The sequence below is a fragment of the Palaemon carinicauda genome, chromosome 18 (genome assembly GCF_036898095.1).
Source record: "Palaemon carinicauda isolate YSFRI2023 chromosome 18, ASM3689809v2, whole genome shotgun sequence".
Classification (NCBI taxonomy): Eukaryota; Metazoa; Arthropoda; class Malacostraca; order Decapoda; family Palaemonidae; genus Palaemon; species Palaemon carinicauda.
Genome location: NC_090742.1, coordinates 49,443,696 through 49,460,700, shown reverse-complemented (window position 1 = coordinate 49,460,700; position 17,005 = coordinate 49,443,696). Strand labels below are relative to the sequence as shown.

At 34.9% G+C, this 17,005-nt stretch overlaps 1 protein-coding gene across 1 annotated transcript in view; it reads left to right on the top strand.

Moving 5' to 3' along the window:
* The window catches only part of Hsepi (D-glucuronyl C5-epimerase), a 241,519-nt gene that overhangs the window by 98,196 nt on the left and 126,318 nt on the right, over window positions 1-17,005 (top strand). Inside the window, exons 7-8 of the mRNA XM_068392346.1 lie at window positions 902-1,023; window positions 15,123-15,310. Coding sequence (XP_068248447.1) covers window positions 902-1,023; window positions 15,123-15,310 — 310 coding nt within the window. The remainder of the gene's footprint in view (window positions 1-901; window positions 1,024-15,122; window positions 15,311-17,005) is intronic.

Here is a 17,005-nt window from a genome sequence, read left to right as displayed (position 1 = left end):
TGTGAAACTAGGCCGTCAAAAAATGACCTTTAGATTTCACCCCTGATATAACAGTAAATTACATCTTAGTGCACATTTTATTATGTATTTCTGTTCTAGGATAATATGAGTTTATTCTATAAAAAAAATTAGCCTCTTCCTATTTCATTTGGGTACCCAAAAAAATTCATGAAATTTGGACAAATTTTTTTGGCCAAAAAAAGTTACCCTTTATTTCTCATTTCAGATCTTGACTTCTATGGGTCCATCTCAATTCCAGCAATTACACGCTGTTGCTTTGCCATCTAAGAAGGTGTCCCTAAAGGGATTTATGTGTATATGTATATTTCTATTTTTTGTGAATATTTACGTCGTCTTTTTTTTTGTATACTTAAATTTTTAATATATTTCCAATAAATAGTTATTTTGTAGATGGGTATCATTTATATTTTCAGTAGTTTTTAGCATTCTTTGAAGTATTTTTAGCAAGTCAAACAATACAGATTGATGTATAACTAAATTTTTCCTGAATTTTTTTCGGAGTCGGGGTCGCGCACGACCGAGTATACCCTTAAAGGGGTGTCCGAGTAGCGTACCTATCCAGGGTTAAAAATTAAATAGTATTACACCGCCATCCTCTATAAACAGGAACGACACATAGATATCAACTTTTATATGACAAAGCAAGAATGGGTTGTTCCACCATGGCAGTCACTAATGGCTGCATATAAAAATAGTACTGTAGTTTCTGATATGGGAGAACAACTTTTTTTCATTTTTTACAACCAAAACGACATATTCATAGCTTGTATCACAGTGAATTTAGGGTAGGACATTGAAATAATGGAAATATACCCTTTTTATCATTCTGTTCTCTTTGTTTTGGTAAATTCTTTCATGTTGCATATTATTGAAATTACAGGTATGTTTTGGAAGATGGTATGCTTCACAAGGGAACTTGGCATGCTGAAGGCATAGGAGCTAAAATCTCAAGAGTACTGGATCCCAGAACATTTTCAAATATCTTGAAGTTCCGGACTCCTGGTAAGAAACTTTATACTGTAGCTATTTAGTTGTTGCTGAATTACAGTTAACTTGAACTTGAGAAAATAATTGTCTCTAATCTTTTGATTTAAACAAAATCATTAAGGGTTTGGGTTGAAAACAATTCCCAATTACATCTCCATTCAAGAGGGAAAATAAAAAAAAAAAAAAAAAAATAAAAAAAAAATAATGATAAAATTTATTTTTATATTCGCCTGATGTTCCTATTTCTTTTACTCAAAGCTGTGTCAATATCCACCACAAAATAAAATTTCCCATTATCTCTCCTTGCAAAATGTCTCCCCCCTCTAGGAATCACCATACTACATTAGTATCTGGACATATGAGCATTCCGAGATACAAGCTAGCCTCTGAGCAAAATTTTGCATTAATATACGAGCCCAGTACGTTGACGATATGTACAATCCTCAAACAGGAAAAAAAATACAGATAAAAAGTATAAAAAGAAGATAAAAATAAAGAGATTAAAAAATTAAGCTAAGTTCAGTTAAATTAATTTTAAATTTAAGTGTTATGCTATGTGTAAGGAACAGGGAATATTGTACTGTCCAAGTCTTTCTCTTTCCCTTCCTCCCTCTCTCCTCTTCCGCACACACTGCCATTAGCCGTTTTCCTCTGTTTCAAAGGTAAGAACTCCATAATAAGACTACATTTTATTGCATATGACACTAATGATTTATATTATTTTGTGAGTGCATGTAAAGTATGTTTAAACTGTATAGTATAGCCATTAAAAACATGTTTTTTCGATTGTTATAATCATTAATTTGGGTTTTTTGGAGGGCTGGAACGGAAAAAGTTTTTTAAGATATTTCATATGGGAAAATTTGAATTGAGATACGAGCAATTTGACATACGTGCTCGATTCAGGAATGAATTATACTCATATCTCGAGGTATTACTGTATCTGGTGGTTGATGGCTGATGATTACTAGCTAGTTGGTGATATGGAATATTAACCTCCTACTCTTAAGTTCTCAAAATCAGAAACCCAATGACTAGTCCCTTGACATCACTGATCAGTTATGTTGAGGGGGGACATGTATATGAACATCATGTGAGTATTGAAATAATAGATTTCATCATTAATATTCTTTTTATTTTTTATGCAACTCCCCTGATGTTCAAATTGCTAATTCACATACGCTCATAAAGGTAGGATAATGAAGGAAGGAGATGGGAAAGTAACTATATAGATTAATAACTTTTATCAACCACTCAAGACTAGTTTAAAACATAACCATTCCCAGTCGCACATAAACACATAAAAACTTGAGTTTCCTAGCTGGATTCCAAACCTATACTCACTATCCACCTTTTAAAACTAAAGTTTTATACTGTACAGTATAAATGAAACCTTAAACTTTCTCATTGAGAAAAATATAGGAATAACTTGAAGTATGTTTAAGCAAATAAATTAAAATCGTAATTATATCATATCTCTCAGTTACCACAGTAATTAAGGCCCAGTAAATTTCTAATAAAAACAGGTTTCTTTTAGATAAAGCCTTGCAAAATCTGACTATGTAAACCACTGAGTCACTGTCTACACTCCTTTCTAGAAAGTTTCTCACACAGAAGTAATAGATTTACCTCTTTTAAAATCTAAACCTTTTGAGCCCTTCCTCTTACTTGAATATAACTAACTTTGTCACTTGGCCCTTAACCAGAGGCAAAATGCAATTTTAGGAAAGATGACCTTTGAAGGTTTTATTTCATAAACCAATTAAAAACTTTTACTCTTAATATATCAGTGTTGTTATCATACAACTTGGCAGTTTTCTGATGTTTCACTGCCTTTCCTTATTGAAAAGGTATGTGCCACACAGTCTAACATCTAATGTAGAAATAATTAGTCCTGGAATAAGTTGATGAGATAAAATCAACTTCCTACCTTCAAAAATTCATCAAGTCTCTGTCCACATGGACGAACCTTGCTCGACGAACTTTGCTCAAGGTAACATCAGAAGCGTAGAAGCAGCGAGCAAAGTTCGGTATAGGTTTTTCATATGATTACCGAAATAACGAGAGCTGTGCTCATTGGTGGATAAAGACTGAGATGTCATTGCCTGACGTACGAGGTTACGTTTGTCACCAATGGCAATGATATGACATTCCTGTATCTTCTACTTTAAAGTTTAAACATGTCCATGTTTTATTGGTCCTGTGAGGTAAATTTGAATGTGATTGTTATATAAATAACACCCCTTCGGCCTTTGGGATGTGAGGGTCGATGTTTATAGAGATTGTGAAACACGAGTTGCAGCAATTTCTAAGATAACTGGGGATCTTGGTATTAGTTATGTTATTAAAGAAGAGGTGAAGCGAAAACCAGAACTTCTCCTCATTAATATACAGTACATGAGAAATGCAGCAAATTAGCAATTAGAAGAAATTTCTTTTGTTATGACTTCATGGATTTCTCTGCAAGCTTCTGGTATAATTTTACACAGAATCTGCTCGGAAATCCTTGTTGTACTGTGTATTAAAGTTCTGTATAATTGTGTCCTGTTGACAGATGAATTAATGTTGCCTGTATTAGGGCTTTAACACAAAAACTCTTGTCTCATAATTCATATTTGTCTCCTGTTTGATGTTTGTAGGTTGCAGTCTCGAGATGATATTGTAAAATGTATTTGGATTAATTTTCATGTGATTTATGAAATCTAGTTCTGTTTCACTTTACAACTCCTGTATTATTGTAACATGACTTCCCAATTTTTTTCTTCCTTTTTTTTATAGCACACAGCTATGACAATCATCATCATCATCTCCTCCCACACCTATTAACACAAAGGGCCTCGGTTAGATTTTGCCAGCCGTCTCTATCTTGAGCTTTTAAATCAATACTTCTCCATTCATCATCTCCTACTTCACACTTCATAGTCCTCAGCCATGTAGGCCTGGGTCATCCAACTCTTCTAGTGCCTTGTGGAGCCCAGCTGAAAATTTGGTGAACTAATCTCTCTTGGAGAATGCAAAGAACATAACCTAACCAACTCCATCTACCCCTCACCATAATCTCATCCACATAGGGCACTTTAGTAATCTCTCTTATAGTTTCATTTCTAATCCTGTCCTGCCATTTAACCATCAATACTCTTCTGAGGGCTTTGTTCTGATATCTACAAATTCTGTTGGACATTGTTTCATTATCAAACCACGACTCATGTCCATACAGTAAAACCGATCTCACTAAACTGTTATATAGCCTGATTTTTATATGTAATTTCAGACAATTTGATTTCTAAATTTTACTTAATCTCGACATTGTCTGATTTGCTTTTTCCAATCTATCATTAAACCTAAATACTAAAGATCGTGTGTTAGAGATCATAGTTCCTAAATATTTAAGTGATTCCACCTCATTATTCCTTTCTCCTTCCAATGATATTTTATCTTCCATTGCATTTTCCAGTCTTATCATCTCCGTCTTTTTTTTTATTTATCCTGAGTTCAACTTCATGTGATATTTCGTGAATTCTGGTAAGCATGCTTTGCAAGTCCTTTGGTGTTCTGCTAATAAGGACAGTATCATCAGCATACTCTAGGTCAGCTAATTTCCTTTTACCAATCTAGTCTAATCCTTCTCCACCATCCCCAACTGTTCGATGCATTACAAAATCCATGAGGAGGATAAAAAACATAGGTGGCAACACATTCCCTTGGAGTATTCCACTCTTCACTGGAAATTAATTTCATAGGACTCCACTAACATTATCTTTGCACTTTCTATGCTCATGAACAGACTTAATAAATTTTACATATTTGAGAGGAAGTCCATAATAACGCAGAACTCTCCACAAAATAAGCTTTTTCATAGTCCACAAATGCCATCAAACGTGTATTTCTATATTCTACACATTGCTGTACCACATGTCTTAAGGGCAGGCCTTTGACATCCATACCACTTAATAAGGTGACTGACGAGATCTCCAAACTGCATAGGAATTTTGGCTCTTGACCTTTGGTTTTGCGACGCTGGGGTGATTCATCCTGAAAATTAGTGTTTTCCAAATTCTATCTCCTCCCTTGACACTTAATACAGTATTAAGACCTGGGATTACGACCCTATATATACTTGATGTAGACCTCCAATATGATAGAGAGTTTTTGTTTTCTCAGAGTCATTATTTTGCTAGATATGAATTTTCTCATTATGGTAACAAAATAAACCCTAAAAGTCAGGGAAAAAACTAATAGAAAAATATGAAACTAAAATTGAAAAAAGTGCTTTATTTGTTAGCTTTATAATGTTTTTCAAAGTTATATACAAAATTTTAATTCTATGTCTTTAAAACTTAGTGAGAAGATAGAATTTGAAGGTCAATAAGTATAGTTCTGAGATACAGGTGTTCCAAGTTTTTTTTTTTATTTTTACAAAGACAATATTGATAAATCATGATTATTATGAATTTATGTTCCTTTCTGGATATTAATAAACCAGAAAAATATCTATCATAATTCAATCATAAATGAAGATCCCTTTACTCAGTATCTTTCTTCTTGAGACACTATGCCATGTGAGATGGTTGCTCTTTGATCCAAGACACTCTCTCTTCTTCACTAACTCTGCTAATATCGCCGATATTACCCACTTCTGAACTCTTATTAGAGTGAATTTTCTTCTTCCTTATGTTAACGAGATGTTTAAATTATCTATATATATGGCATGATGAAATTCTTGCCGAAATCAAGAAAAAAACGATGTAAAAGCGAGCGAATGTCAGAGGTCAAACTCAAACATGCACTCTCTGAGGTTTGTGCTAGACCTGAAGGTATAGCTTCAGAACTTTCTGTCTTGTGACTCATGGAATCTATACAAATGCCATTGCTCACAATATATATTTTCTTGCACGGACCAATGTTTTTGGCTTATTATGTTACTTTTACTAATTTTTCTGTAACTATGAAAGTAAGCGAAATTTTGACAAAATGTTTCATATACGCATTCTCAATTGCCTTACGAAGCTCAGGGATTTTTCAGGATTTTGTGTTTTTCGTCCTATACCCCCATTTATTGCCTTACCGGCCGGGCCCCTTAAAATTTTGCTTGTTCATCTCTCAGCTTTTCATCAATCTTTCTCTCTAGTCTCTTTAGAATAAGCATGCTATATATTTTCATGACAACTGACGTAAGTGTGATGCCTCTGTAACTATTGCAGTCAGTCAGATCTCCTTTTTTTGCTTTTTTTCACCAATACTCCTAGCTCCCATCAATACACAAGAGAATTTTCTTTTTGTGTGTATGATTGTCCAGTTTCTCATTACTTGTACACCAATCACTCTTGCTACCGTCATTAGACCCTCACTGCTCAACTGTCATCATTTGGACGCAAGCATAAAGACCTTTACCAAACTTTGTTGGATGAGAAACAAAGTTCACCGAACAATTTTTGTTCGTGTGGACGAAGCCTAATGGAAACACCCTGGAGCCTATCAAGATGTCTATCTGACATTGTTAAAAGCCAATCTTTTAATAGTAAAAAGAAAATTCCTAAATATCTACTCAACCTTGAAGAAAATAAGTTATGCCAAGATACTTAATAAGCTTAAACGGGTACAGTCTATACATCTATAGCCTAGATAGATTTCTTCTATCAGAAACCTGAATTATCAATAAATTATCCAAACTAATTCTTGTTATAATACATGGCCTGTGTGCTTGAGATGTACCCTAATTCACCCTCATTGGTTTTATATTAGACACTTTGAATCATCAGTCATGGTGGACTTTCTGAAACCTGGCAGCAAGTGAGAAATTTAGTCCTAATTCCACAAAATCGGGCGATAATTTCGACTCAAACTCTGGGTACCTGAAATAAAAATGCCCATATCTTCCTCGAAAATTACCGTAAAGTAATCCTTTACCTCTCATTAGCTTTTTCCAATGATGTATAAATAATTAATTTTTGGGGCGATGTCAGCTCAAATCCCCAAAATTTTACCAGAAATTAAGAAAAATTTAGATTTATTTCATGAAGGAAAAATTACCAGAATCGAATCATTTTAAAGAATGAATGGCTTATATGGATGATAGTAAACAGAGCAACACTTTATTATTAAGATAGTAAGTCCTTTATATCATTCTCTACTCACAGCAGCAGACAGTAACTCTTCATAAAAACTTTATTTCTAAAATGCCACTTTATGGTCCTTGCTTTCTAGGGGACACTTTATCATGATATTAATATTGATATTTGATGATTATACTTTTTAAAAATGTCCTTATAAAATTATTCATTTTATAAATTCTAACACTAAGGCTGGACGTTTTGCAAATTGTTAGTTTCTATTCCTCACACCAGCCATGGCGAAGGGGGCTATACCATTACTGAAAATCTTTGAAGATTTGGTAGATGACAAAAAATGTATAATCTGTCACACTTCTCCATCAGAACCAATATCTACAACTGAAAATGGTAAAAAATGTATATGGGAAGCAGCATCATTCAGAAAAAAACGGTGTTTGTAATAGATGCAGGGTAATTAGAGATAAGGATTTTGTGCCTCAGGTTAACACCTAATGTTACAAATCATACACTCTTGAAAGGACAGCAGAAAAACTTAATGTTGTAAACAGTAAACTGACTGATATATCTCTCCATGGCATCCAATCAAAGACATCTCCCCAGGAGAAATCAACAGTTTGGTGCAAAGTGTTTGGCCATAAGTGTGTCATATGGGATTATATAAGTACGAAGGGGAATACAGAAAGCTCAGAATTTCTGAAGTAAGTAAATCTAGTAAATTTCTTGAAGCAAGTATTTACTTACAAGATGAAGTGTTCATTAGGACAAGTGATTTACAAGACACTGATAGTGTATTTGGTGCAGACTTATACGCTCATAAACCTAGCATTTGTAATTGCTCACTAAGGTATGACCCTGTTAAGAAAATACAAGTAGTGATCCTATCCCTGAAAAAGCAGAAAACATGGAGAAATGTTGAAACTATTGAGAGTGGGCTTTTAAATGGCCTGGGATATGAAGTAAGTATTGTTAGAGACTCCTTCAATAAGTATCTTGAAGAACAATCTCCACAATTTAGCCTAATGTGACAAACCATGAGGTCAAGCTACTGTTGGTCAACTACTTTGACGATAACATTTACTTCTGACAGTCCAGACAGGTAAATAAGTCATTAATGTTTGTTTGCCAAAATGTAACAGTACAGGGTGTAGAAAAAAACCACTTGATGCACTGATTCAATAAAAATAAAATGTGTTTTACAAATACATAGGTCACTCTTATATGTTGACTTTTAATCTTAATGTGGGTTCTATGATGCTGCAGATTTAGAGGAGTCCTTGAATGCCGTTTCAATCCCAGATCCTCTTTTGAGTTTCTCTGCAGTTTTGCTTAATTTTGTAAAGAGAGATTTCAAAGCAAGCAATGATGAACAAAGAGAAGAGAGAGATGTTCCTGGGTCATTAGGCCTCTCTGTATCAAGAGAATTTAAGTTGCAAAGTCTATTTCAGATAGTGTACTATAATGTTCATATTGAAAGAAAAATAAAACCGTTGCATATTATGAATAGTGAAACAAACATGCAATACTAATTATAAGTGTCAGATCTCTTGGTTGATATGTAAGCTACCAGGAGGTCATACATCATCAAACTAACATGGCAACAAACTCTGTAGAATCCAGGTATTCGTGGAAGGAAAATTTGTAAAGAAGCGAACTCCAGGATGGTTCAAAGCAGTTGGAGATGATATGGCCTTAGAGCAAACAAGTAATAGAATTCAGAAAAGCCCTTCTGGAATTATTGGTATTTCAAGACGAAAAAATTCTCTTGTAAACCAATCTTTTAGAGCATCAAAAACTCTGCCTAAGGAGTGAAATATTCAAGCAATTACAAAATTCATAGATAGAAATGAAATCCAATTTTTAATAACAGCAGATGAAGGTAGACTTCACAATATCATGACAAATGAAATAGCAAGCAAAGATACCAGGAAACAATCGTTAGCCACTAAAAGCATTGACAAGACAACTTACAAGATTTTCAGCAAATAAATATTTAGCACTAATGAACATATCTCTGCCCCAATTCACACAACCAACCTGAAAAAATTTGCTCCTCTTCATCAACCAAGCAAGTCATCAGTAAAATACCAAAAAGAAATCAACTCAGGGTGAAGATGCTCACTTGAAACAAATGCTTGATATCATTAAGGAACGAGGGCACTCTAAGGAGGAATTACTTCATTATGACATATCATCTCCATCCTAGGTAGTAGGTTAGCCAGGGCACCAGCCAACCATTGAGATACTACCGCTAGAGAGTTATTGGGTCCTTTGACTGGCCAGACAGTACTACATTCTATCCTTCTCTGGTTACGGTTCATTTTCCCTTCGCTTAAACATACGCTGAATAGTCTGGCCTATTCTTTACATATTCTCCTCTGTCCTCATACACCTGACAACACTGGAATTACCAATCAATTCTTCTTCGCTCAAGGTGTTAACTACTACACTTTAGTTGCTCAGTGGCTACTTTCCTCTTGGTAAAGGTGGAAGAGACTTTAGCTATGGTAAGCAGCTCTTCTAGGAGAAGGACACTCCAAAATCAAACCATTGTTTTCTAGTCTTGGGTAGTGCCATGGCCTCTGTACCATGGCCTTCCACTGTCTTGGATTAGAGTTCTCATGCTTAAGGGTAGACTTGGACACACTATTCTATCATTTCTTTTCCTCTTGTTTATGAAGTTTTTATAGTTTATAAATGAATTTATTTTATTGCTACTGTTTTATTTAATTTTAAATTACTTCTCTTGCAGTTTATTTATTTCCCTATTTCATTTCCTCACTGAGCTATTTTCCTTGTAGGAGCCCTTGGGTTATAGCATCTTGCTTTTCCAACTAGGGTTATAGCTCAACAACAACAACAATAATAATAATAATAATAATAATAATAATAATAATAATAATAATAATAATAATAATAATAATAATAATAATAATAATAATAAATAGATAAATAAATAATAACATCATCATCATCATCATCACCATCATCATCATCATCATCATCATCATAATAATAATAATAATAATAACAATAATAATAATAATAATAATAATAATCATAATAATAATAATAAGAATCTGTTTGAGGAGGATATCTTAATGACTACGATGACAAGGAGATCCAGTCTATGAGCTGGAGAAACAATTAAAAACTGGGGTATAAAACTACACCTTCTACCGCCATGAAGGCTGGATTTATTGTTGATGTAACAGACAATGTTCATAAAATGGAGACAAACAATGTAAAAATATTTGGAGATCTTTATAATAATACATTAAATGCAACTTAGTGTATAGCAAAGTGTGTTTCAAGATATATCTTGTGAGGACAGAGGAGAATATGTAAAGAATAGGCCAGACTATTCAGCGTATGTTTAAGCGAAGGGAAAATGAACAGTAACCAGAGAAGGATCGAATGTAGTACTGTCTGGCCAGTCAAAGGACCCAATAACTCTCTAGAGGTAGTATTTCAATGGTTGGCTGGTGCCCTGACTAACCTACTACCTAGGATGGAGATGATATGTCTTAAGTTGAAATGTCCATAAAAGATTCAGTGTCAGAAAAAGGAAAAGAAGCTTCCAATAAAACTGCAATACAGTTTTGGCCATTAATTGCGAACAAGACAAAACAGGAGTGCCTTCTTCATTAAAAGGCATTAGAACATCCATGGAAAGATACCATCAGGAATTTCATAGGTCCAGATGAATAAAATCTTACTCCACGAAGGTTGTCTGCTGGATTAGTAGGAAGTACTAGAACTGAATTCTGATGTAGAAGAAGCAGACCTATGATGCGTTGTTTATACACTTCATGCAGTTCAACAAGGATGCACTCAACTAGTAATCCTTTCATCTGATACTGATATCTTAATTCTATTCATGTATTACAGGAATGAGCTTCATTATCAAGGTTGCAGTGAACTGTGGATTAAAACTAGATTTTTTAGTTCAGTCAGGTATATTGCCATTATATCTTGACAAATCAGATAGGGATGGAACTATACCAAGTGTTGCCTGCAGTACATTTCCTGACTTGCTGTGACTGCATAAGTGAATTTGGGCTAAACTTACTGCTCTTAGGCACACCACCCAGAAATGTATTAGAAATTATTTGGCACTAAAAATAATTTTTGAAGTCAAGTTATCATGGTTGACAAGAGTACTGTACCAGGTAACAGTATGTAAAACAACAGCTCACCTGAAAAACTACTGTATATATCATCATTCCAAGAGGTCATATTTTAAGAACCTATCACCTACTACAAAACAATATATAAAAAGAGCATACTTTCCCATAATACCACACGATTTATGTTCTTTCTAAACCTAAATTAGAGTTCCTTGATCCAACATTATATGGTAATAAAGTAGCTGATGATCTTTTGGTGCCAATTGGTGGAAAGAACCCAACACTTAAGGAATTCACTGTGATATGCAGTTGTACAAAATGTGGAACATATCACCCCCTCCGAGACCCATCTCCTGGTCTCTTGATAAGGTGCTCCATTTTGCCTCTAGCCTGGACAATGAATCTTGCCCTCTGAAAGACTTGACTCAAAAAGTGATTTTCCTTTTTGCTCTCGCCTCGGGAGCCTGAGTCAGTGAAATAGTGGCTTTATCTAGAGAAGAGGGCCAGATACAGTTCGCCGAAACAGGGGAACTTACCCTCTTCCATGACCCAACGTTTCTCGCTAATAATGAACTCCCTACTAAGAGGTGGGTCCCTGGAGAATCTGCCCTCTGAAGGAAGATGTCTCTCTATGCCCAGTGGAGAGTCTAAAGGTCTATCTTCGAAGAACTTCAGACTTTGGCGGAGGACAATTCTTTAAAGGAGAAACATCGGGAAGTGATTTGTCACTTGAACAGCTAAGGGCGAAGATCACCTACTTTATTCGCAGAGCGGATCCTGACAGTACAACCGCAGGTCATGATCCTAGAAAAGTCGCCTCTTCCCTAAATTTCTTTCAAGGAATGGATTTTGAAAGCCTTCGATCTTTCACAGGCTGGAAATCCCCAAGAGTGTTTTTCAAACACTATGCGAAACAGGTGCGCGAAGTCAAGAGATTCGTGGTAGCCGCAGGTAGTGTATTAAAACCTGCTGCTTAGTGCTGCGTAGGACAGTGAGTTATTACGGGACTCTACCTCAACGGGTGCCTGTGTTGACCCTAGTGCGATACATAGTGATTTTAAGTGCCACTTAATGTCACGAGAGACTGTTCTTCTACAAGGTGAAGTAACATAGACTTGAACACGTGTGCTACATGTTTATTTGGACATGAAGTGTATTGAGACTTTAAAAGACTTTATAGTTCCCTTGGAACTTATGTGTGTAATGGCAAGTTCTTCCTTTTCAGATTCCACACCTTTGTCTTATGTAGTCTTTAGTCTATGTTTGTTAACCAACAATTTTACTGTAAATTATTTTCTTTATTTCATATTATCGCAAATATTTTCTTGAATAAAATAGAAATTTTGCTATCATATGCATCTTATTTCGCCCTACTATATGAAATACATTACTGTTACAGAGTTTTATTGCCCCTATTTTGATCTCTATTATTATTCATGTTATAATATTGCTCCTATCTGATATATACTCACCTAAAGAAAAGTGAAATATTTGTTCCAACACAAGTACTTAACTTGCCTGATTTGTCTGCGAGACCGACAAGATCCTCGTCTACAGGTGAGTTTTCTTCATCAGGTTACTTCGAGATGTTCCTTTCGTCCAAATAGGACTTTCTTGGCAGGCGGGCAGGAAGCTATGTCATAGTTTATGCCATTGGTAGTGACATGTAACGGAGATGTCACGGTCTCTAAGGTCATCAGACCAAAGGAATATTGTTTAGAAGTCGAAGGCACTACCAAAATGGGAAAAATCCACGATACACTAATTCTCTGGTACACTTCCATCAGGACATCATGGCTTGAGCCCAAAAAACGGATTTTGAGCGAAGCAAAAAATCTATTTTTGGGTGAGATAGCCATGATGTCCTGATGGACCCGCCCTAGTTCTCTATTCTGGCCTGTCAGGCCCCTCCCTTTCTTATTGTATCATGGAGGCTGACAGAGACGCCGGAAGGAATGAGGCGCGCAGATGTAACGTCAGTCAAGATGGCGGCCAGCTATGGCGGCCGTTTGTTTACATCGCTAGGTACCGTAACAGTAACGCAGGAGGAGAGTTTTGTAACGGCTCCTCCCATACTTGCCACACTTCTCCCTCGAAGCGTAAACGCTATGTGGGGTGCAGATAGCTATGTGGTGTGTCAAGCATACGTCCCCTGTTATTATACAATATCCTAAAGGGAAACCTTATTGGTACTCGCGCCAGAAGTTAGAATTCTGTGAAACCTTTAGTTTAATTCTCTGGGAATATCTACTGTAGTCATATATACCCTTAGGAAGCTACTGAAGGAACCGTCCATCAGGACGTCATGGCTATCTCACCCAAAAATAGAGTTTTCGCTTCGCTCAAAATCCGTTTACTGATTTTCAATTTTGTTCTTGAAAAAGGTTATAAATGAGATTTCCAATTTTATGTATAATCATGTTTTTAACATCATGATATTAATAAATGAAACAGTTATTGCAGTAACATGAACTGCAGCACGGGATGCTTTATTCTCTGATTTTGTTTTATGTAAAACCAAAGTATAGCCTCAGCATACCTATTTAGACATTTTGCTAAAAGACATTAAAGAACCTAAGATAATTTAATTGTTATAGAAACTGTTTGGTAATCAGTAGGATTAGAGGTACCACTAACACATCTAGCCAATGGAGGAGCATTACCAATTCTCCACCAAGAGCAAAACCAACCTTTTCTAGCTAACTGACGAAAAATAAGGAAGTACTTTACCACCAAATTGTCCAATCTCCTAAATTATACCTCCCTCCAATGTTCTTATGTACAAAAACATGATATAGAATCAGATTTATTTTGTTAATGTTATTAATTTCTATGAATATAGTAAGTAAAACAACATTTGTATTAACATCTTTACATAACCAAAATCTAGCCCAGACTCATAGGGCATTGTAATTGTCTTATACTGCTGCTACTAGAGAAACTGATAAGGCTAAAATTTGTCCTAATTCTTTTTCACCTTATTTTATCTAAGGGTCGTTTTTTATGCAAAAGTATACGGTATTTAATGTACATTCATTTACACCTTGATTTGCAAATACAGTAGTCTTGTATACAATTTTTTTACGATCTGATTGGTTTTTATTGTTGGGAAAGAAGTAATAATAGTTCTGAAATTGCCTGTTAAGAGTTTTTCAGCCTTGTAATCAGTTTGTTTCTATTCAGTCCATGCTAAGTAGGTTTGCTGCAGTTATCTTGGTTTCCGTGAGTCTCATTTAATTTAAATTCATTAATTATGTCATCCAAGGGTGAAAACAAAAGCCTGTTAATCTCAGCTGTTCATTTTGATGATATGCTAGTAGTTGGGCATGTTTATATTATCATGTATAAAATTTGCTATGATTTTGTTTTGGGAAATATATTTTCGATGTAACCGACTATCGTCAATAACAGCCATCTGTTCCCCTATTTGTTCATTATTGCAAGATTCTACTGTACATCAAAATCAGAATAAGGAAGTGTCTTTTTGAAGAATTGTGAGCATTTAGTTTACAAAAGGTGGCAATTGCTCATTTCATACCCTTAAAGAACAGATTTTGACATAGGAAAAATCTATTTTTGGGTGAGATAGCCATGTTGTCCTGACGGAAGTTCTTCAAAGGCAGCTTCCTACTTGGGATATTAGAAATATCCCAAGTAGAAAGCTCTCTTTGAGGAACTTCCATCAGGACGACATGGCTATCCAAGTAGAAAGCTTTCTTTGAGTAACTTCTATCAGGACGATATGGCTCGAGCCCAAAGTAATGGAATAGAATCTGAATTTGGTTTTTGAGCTTTTTGGGTATGTTAAGTTTGAATTTTGTATTCTAGCTTTTTAATGTTTACAGATTACTACTGTATTTTGTACTATGATCATTTAATTGAAAAGCCATAATAAAGGTTACTTGTCTTTTTTCAGAATCTTTTTCCAAAGGTGGTGCTGTATTAAGAATAAATGATTCATCTACACAAAGTCTGATTGTGTTAAACTTGAATATTTTATTGCAAGGGAATGCAAGTTTTACTGTCAATATGGAATACAAGTATAAGAAGACAGAAATACTCAGGCTACATTATATCCGTTCAGAAAAATTACTGCAAGTCAAGGTATGTGCATCTACTTTATTGCTAACATATATTGGGTTTTCTATTATTGTTTGGTAAATAATTTTATCATACTCATTTTAGTCTGTGCTTACTATAAATTCTTAGTACTGCTAGGCCTAGGTTATTTTTTATTATTTCAAATACAAGTTAATATGTATTGTTTTTCTGAATACAGTAGGCTACAGTTGAATTATGGTGATTTGGCTATTGTAGGCATTATGAGTTACGCTATTTCATATCACCGGATGATCAGTGTAATAGAAATAAACTTGATATAGTGTATTCTTAAATTTCTATAGCATTTTATTTCAAGAGAAATATTTTGGTTAGTGCTACCATACTTTGAATTTTCTATGATCATGTAAAATACTACTGTAGTTTTATCATTATTATTTTATTTTTATATTTTGCCATAAATTTTCAGTACTACTAGTCATATGACGAATTTATTTACTTTCAGTCCAAGTTGATTTTATGTATTATTTTTCTGAAGGCAGTATTGTAGTGTTAGATTATGGTAAGTTGGTTATTTTAAGCAGTATGGGTTATTCTTTATCAGTAAATGTTTCGTAGTATAAAAATCTTTATATGCTGTAGCATATTTTGTAATTGCAATTTATTTCAAGAGTAAGATTTGATTTCTATAATAGATTTTACCTATACAAAATAAACCTGATTTGGAACTAAAAAAGTAATTTTGCAACAAGAGAGTAACCTTAAGAAATAGTCTTCAACTCATCTTATTCACTCACTACATGTAGTATTTTTAATTTCTAAAATTTTGGTGGAGAAAGATTGGACTGGATTGGTAACAGGAAATTGGCTGACATAGAGTATGCTGATGATGCTGTCGTTATTAGAAGAACATCACAGGACTTGAAAGCTTGCTTACTAGAATGCATGAAAGAGCCTTCATCAACCTCAGTCTCTCATCTTAAACATCTGATATTCTTCAGAATAGAGGATGTGAATTGTATTCTTTACTCAAGTTAGGGAGGGTGACTGCTTGGATTCCATCGTCCTAAAGGATTACCTTCGAGCACTAATTTAAAACTCTTTGGGGCCTTACTCAGGGCTCTTGTGAAAGAACAGGGTGCTTCATTTCAAGATGTCTATGGCCTAACAGATATTCACGAGAATGATAGACCGTGTATCTAGTTGTTGTGGCAATGCATTTGGTTGGTCAGGTATTGAGATAGCTGAATGGTAATGGTTTCTTCAACAGCAAAATTTATCAAGCATTTCATGAATTTCTTACTAAGCAGTGTTAGTGGCTAGGCCTGGTTTAATTTTTAAAACCAGGCATACTTGCTTAAGGGTAGATAAAAATACAAGAGGCTGCTTTAGTAAACTGTTATTGAACTAAATTCACTTGGTTCCTACGCACATACTAACCTTTTATCCTTTAAAATAGGGCATTGGTTTCAGCAGAGCTGAAATGACCATTGACATCATTAACGAGTTAACTGAATACGGGTGGTGAGCATGGGCAAGTAGGTCCATCCACTCTCCTTTCAAAGCTTCTTCTCATTTTTGGGGTCGAGCCATGTCGTCATGAGGGAAGTTCCTCAATGGCAGCTTTCTACTTAAGATATTTCTGCGAGTAATATAAACCAGAGAATTTTACCTATAGAGGTATCATGGAGTTCTAACCCCCGGAGTGAGTATCCTGAGACATATCGTGTATACACCAGG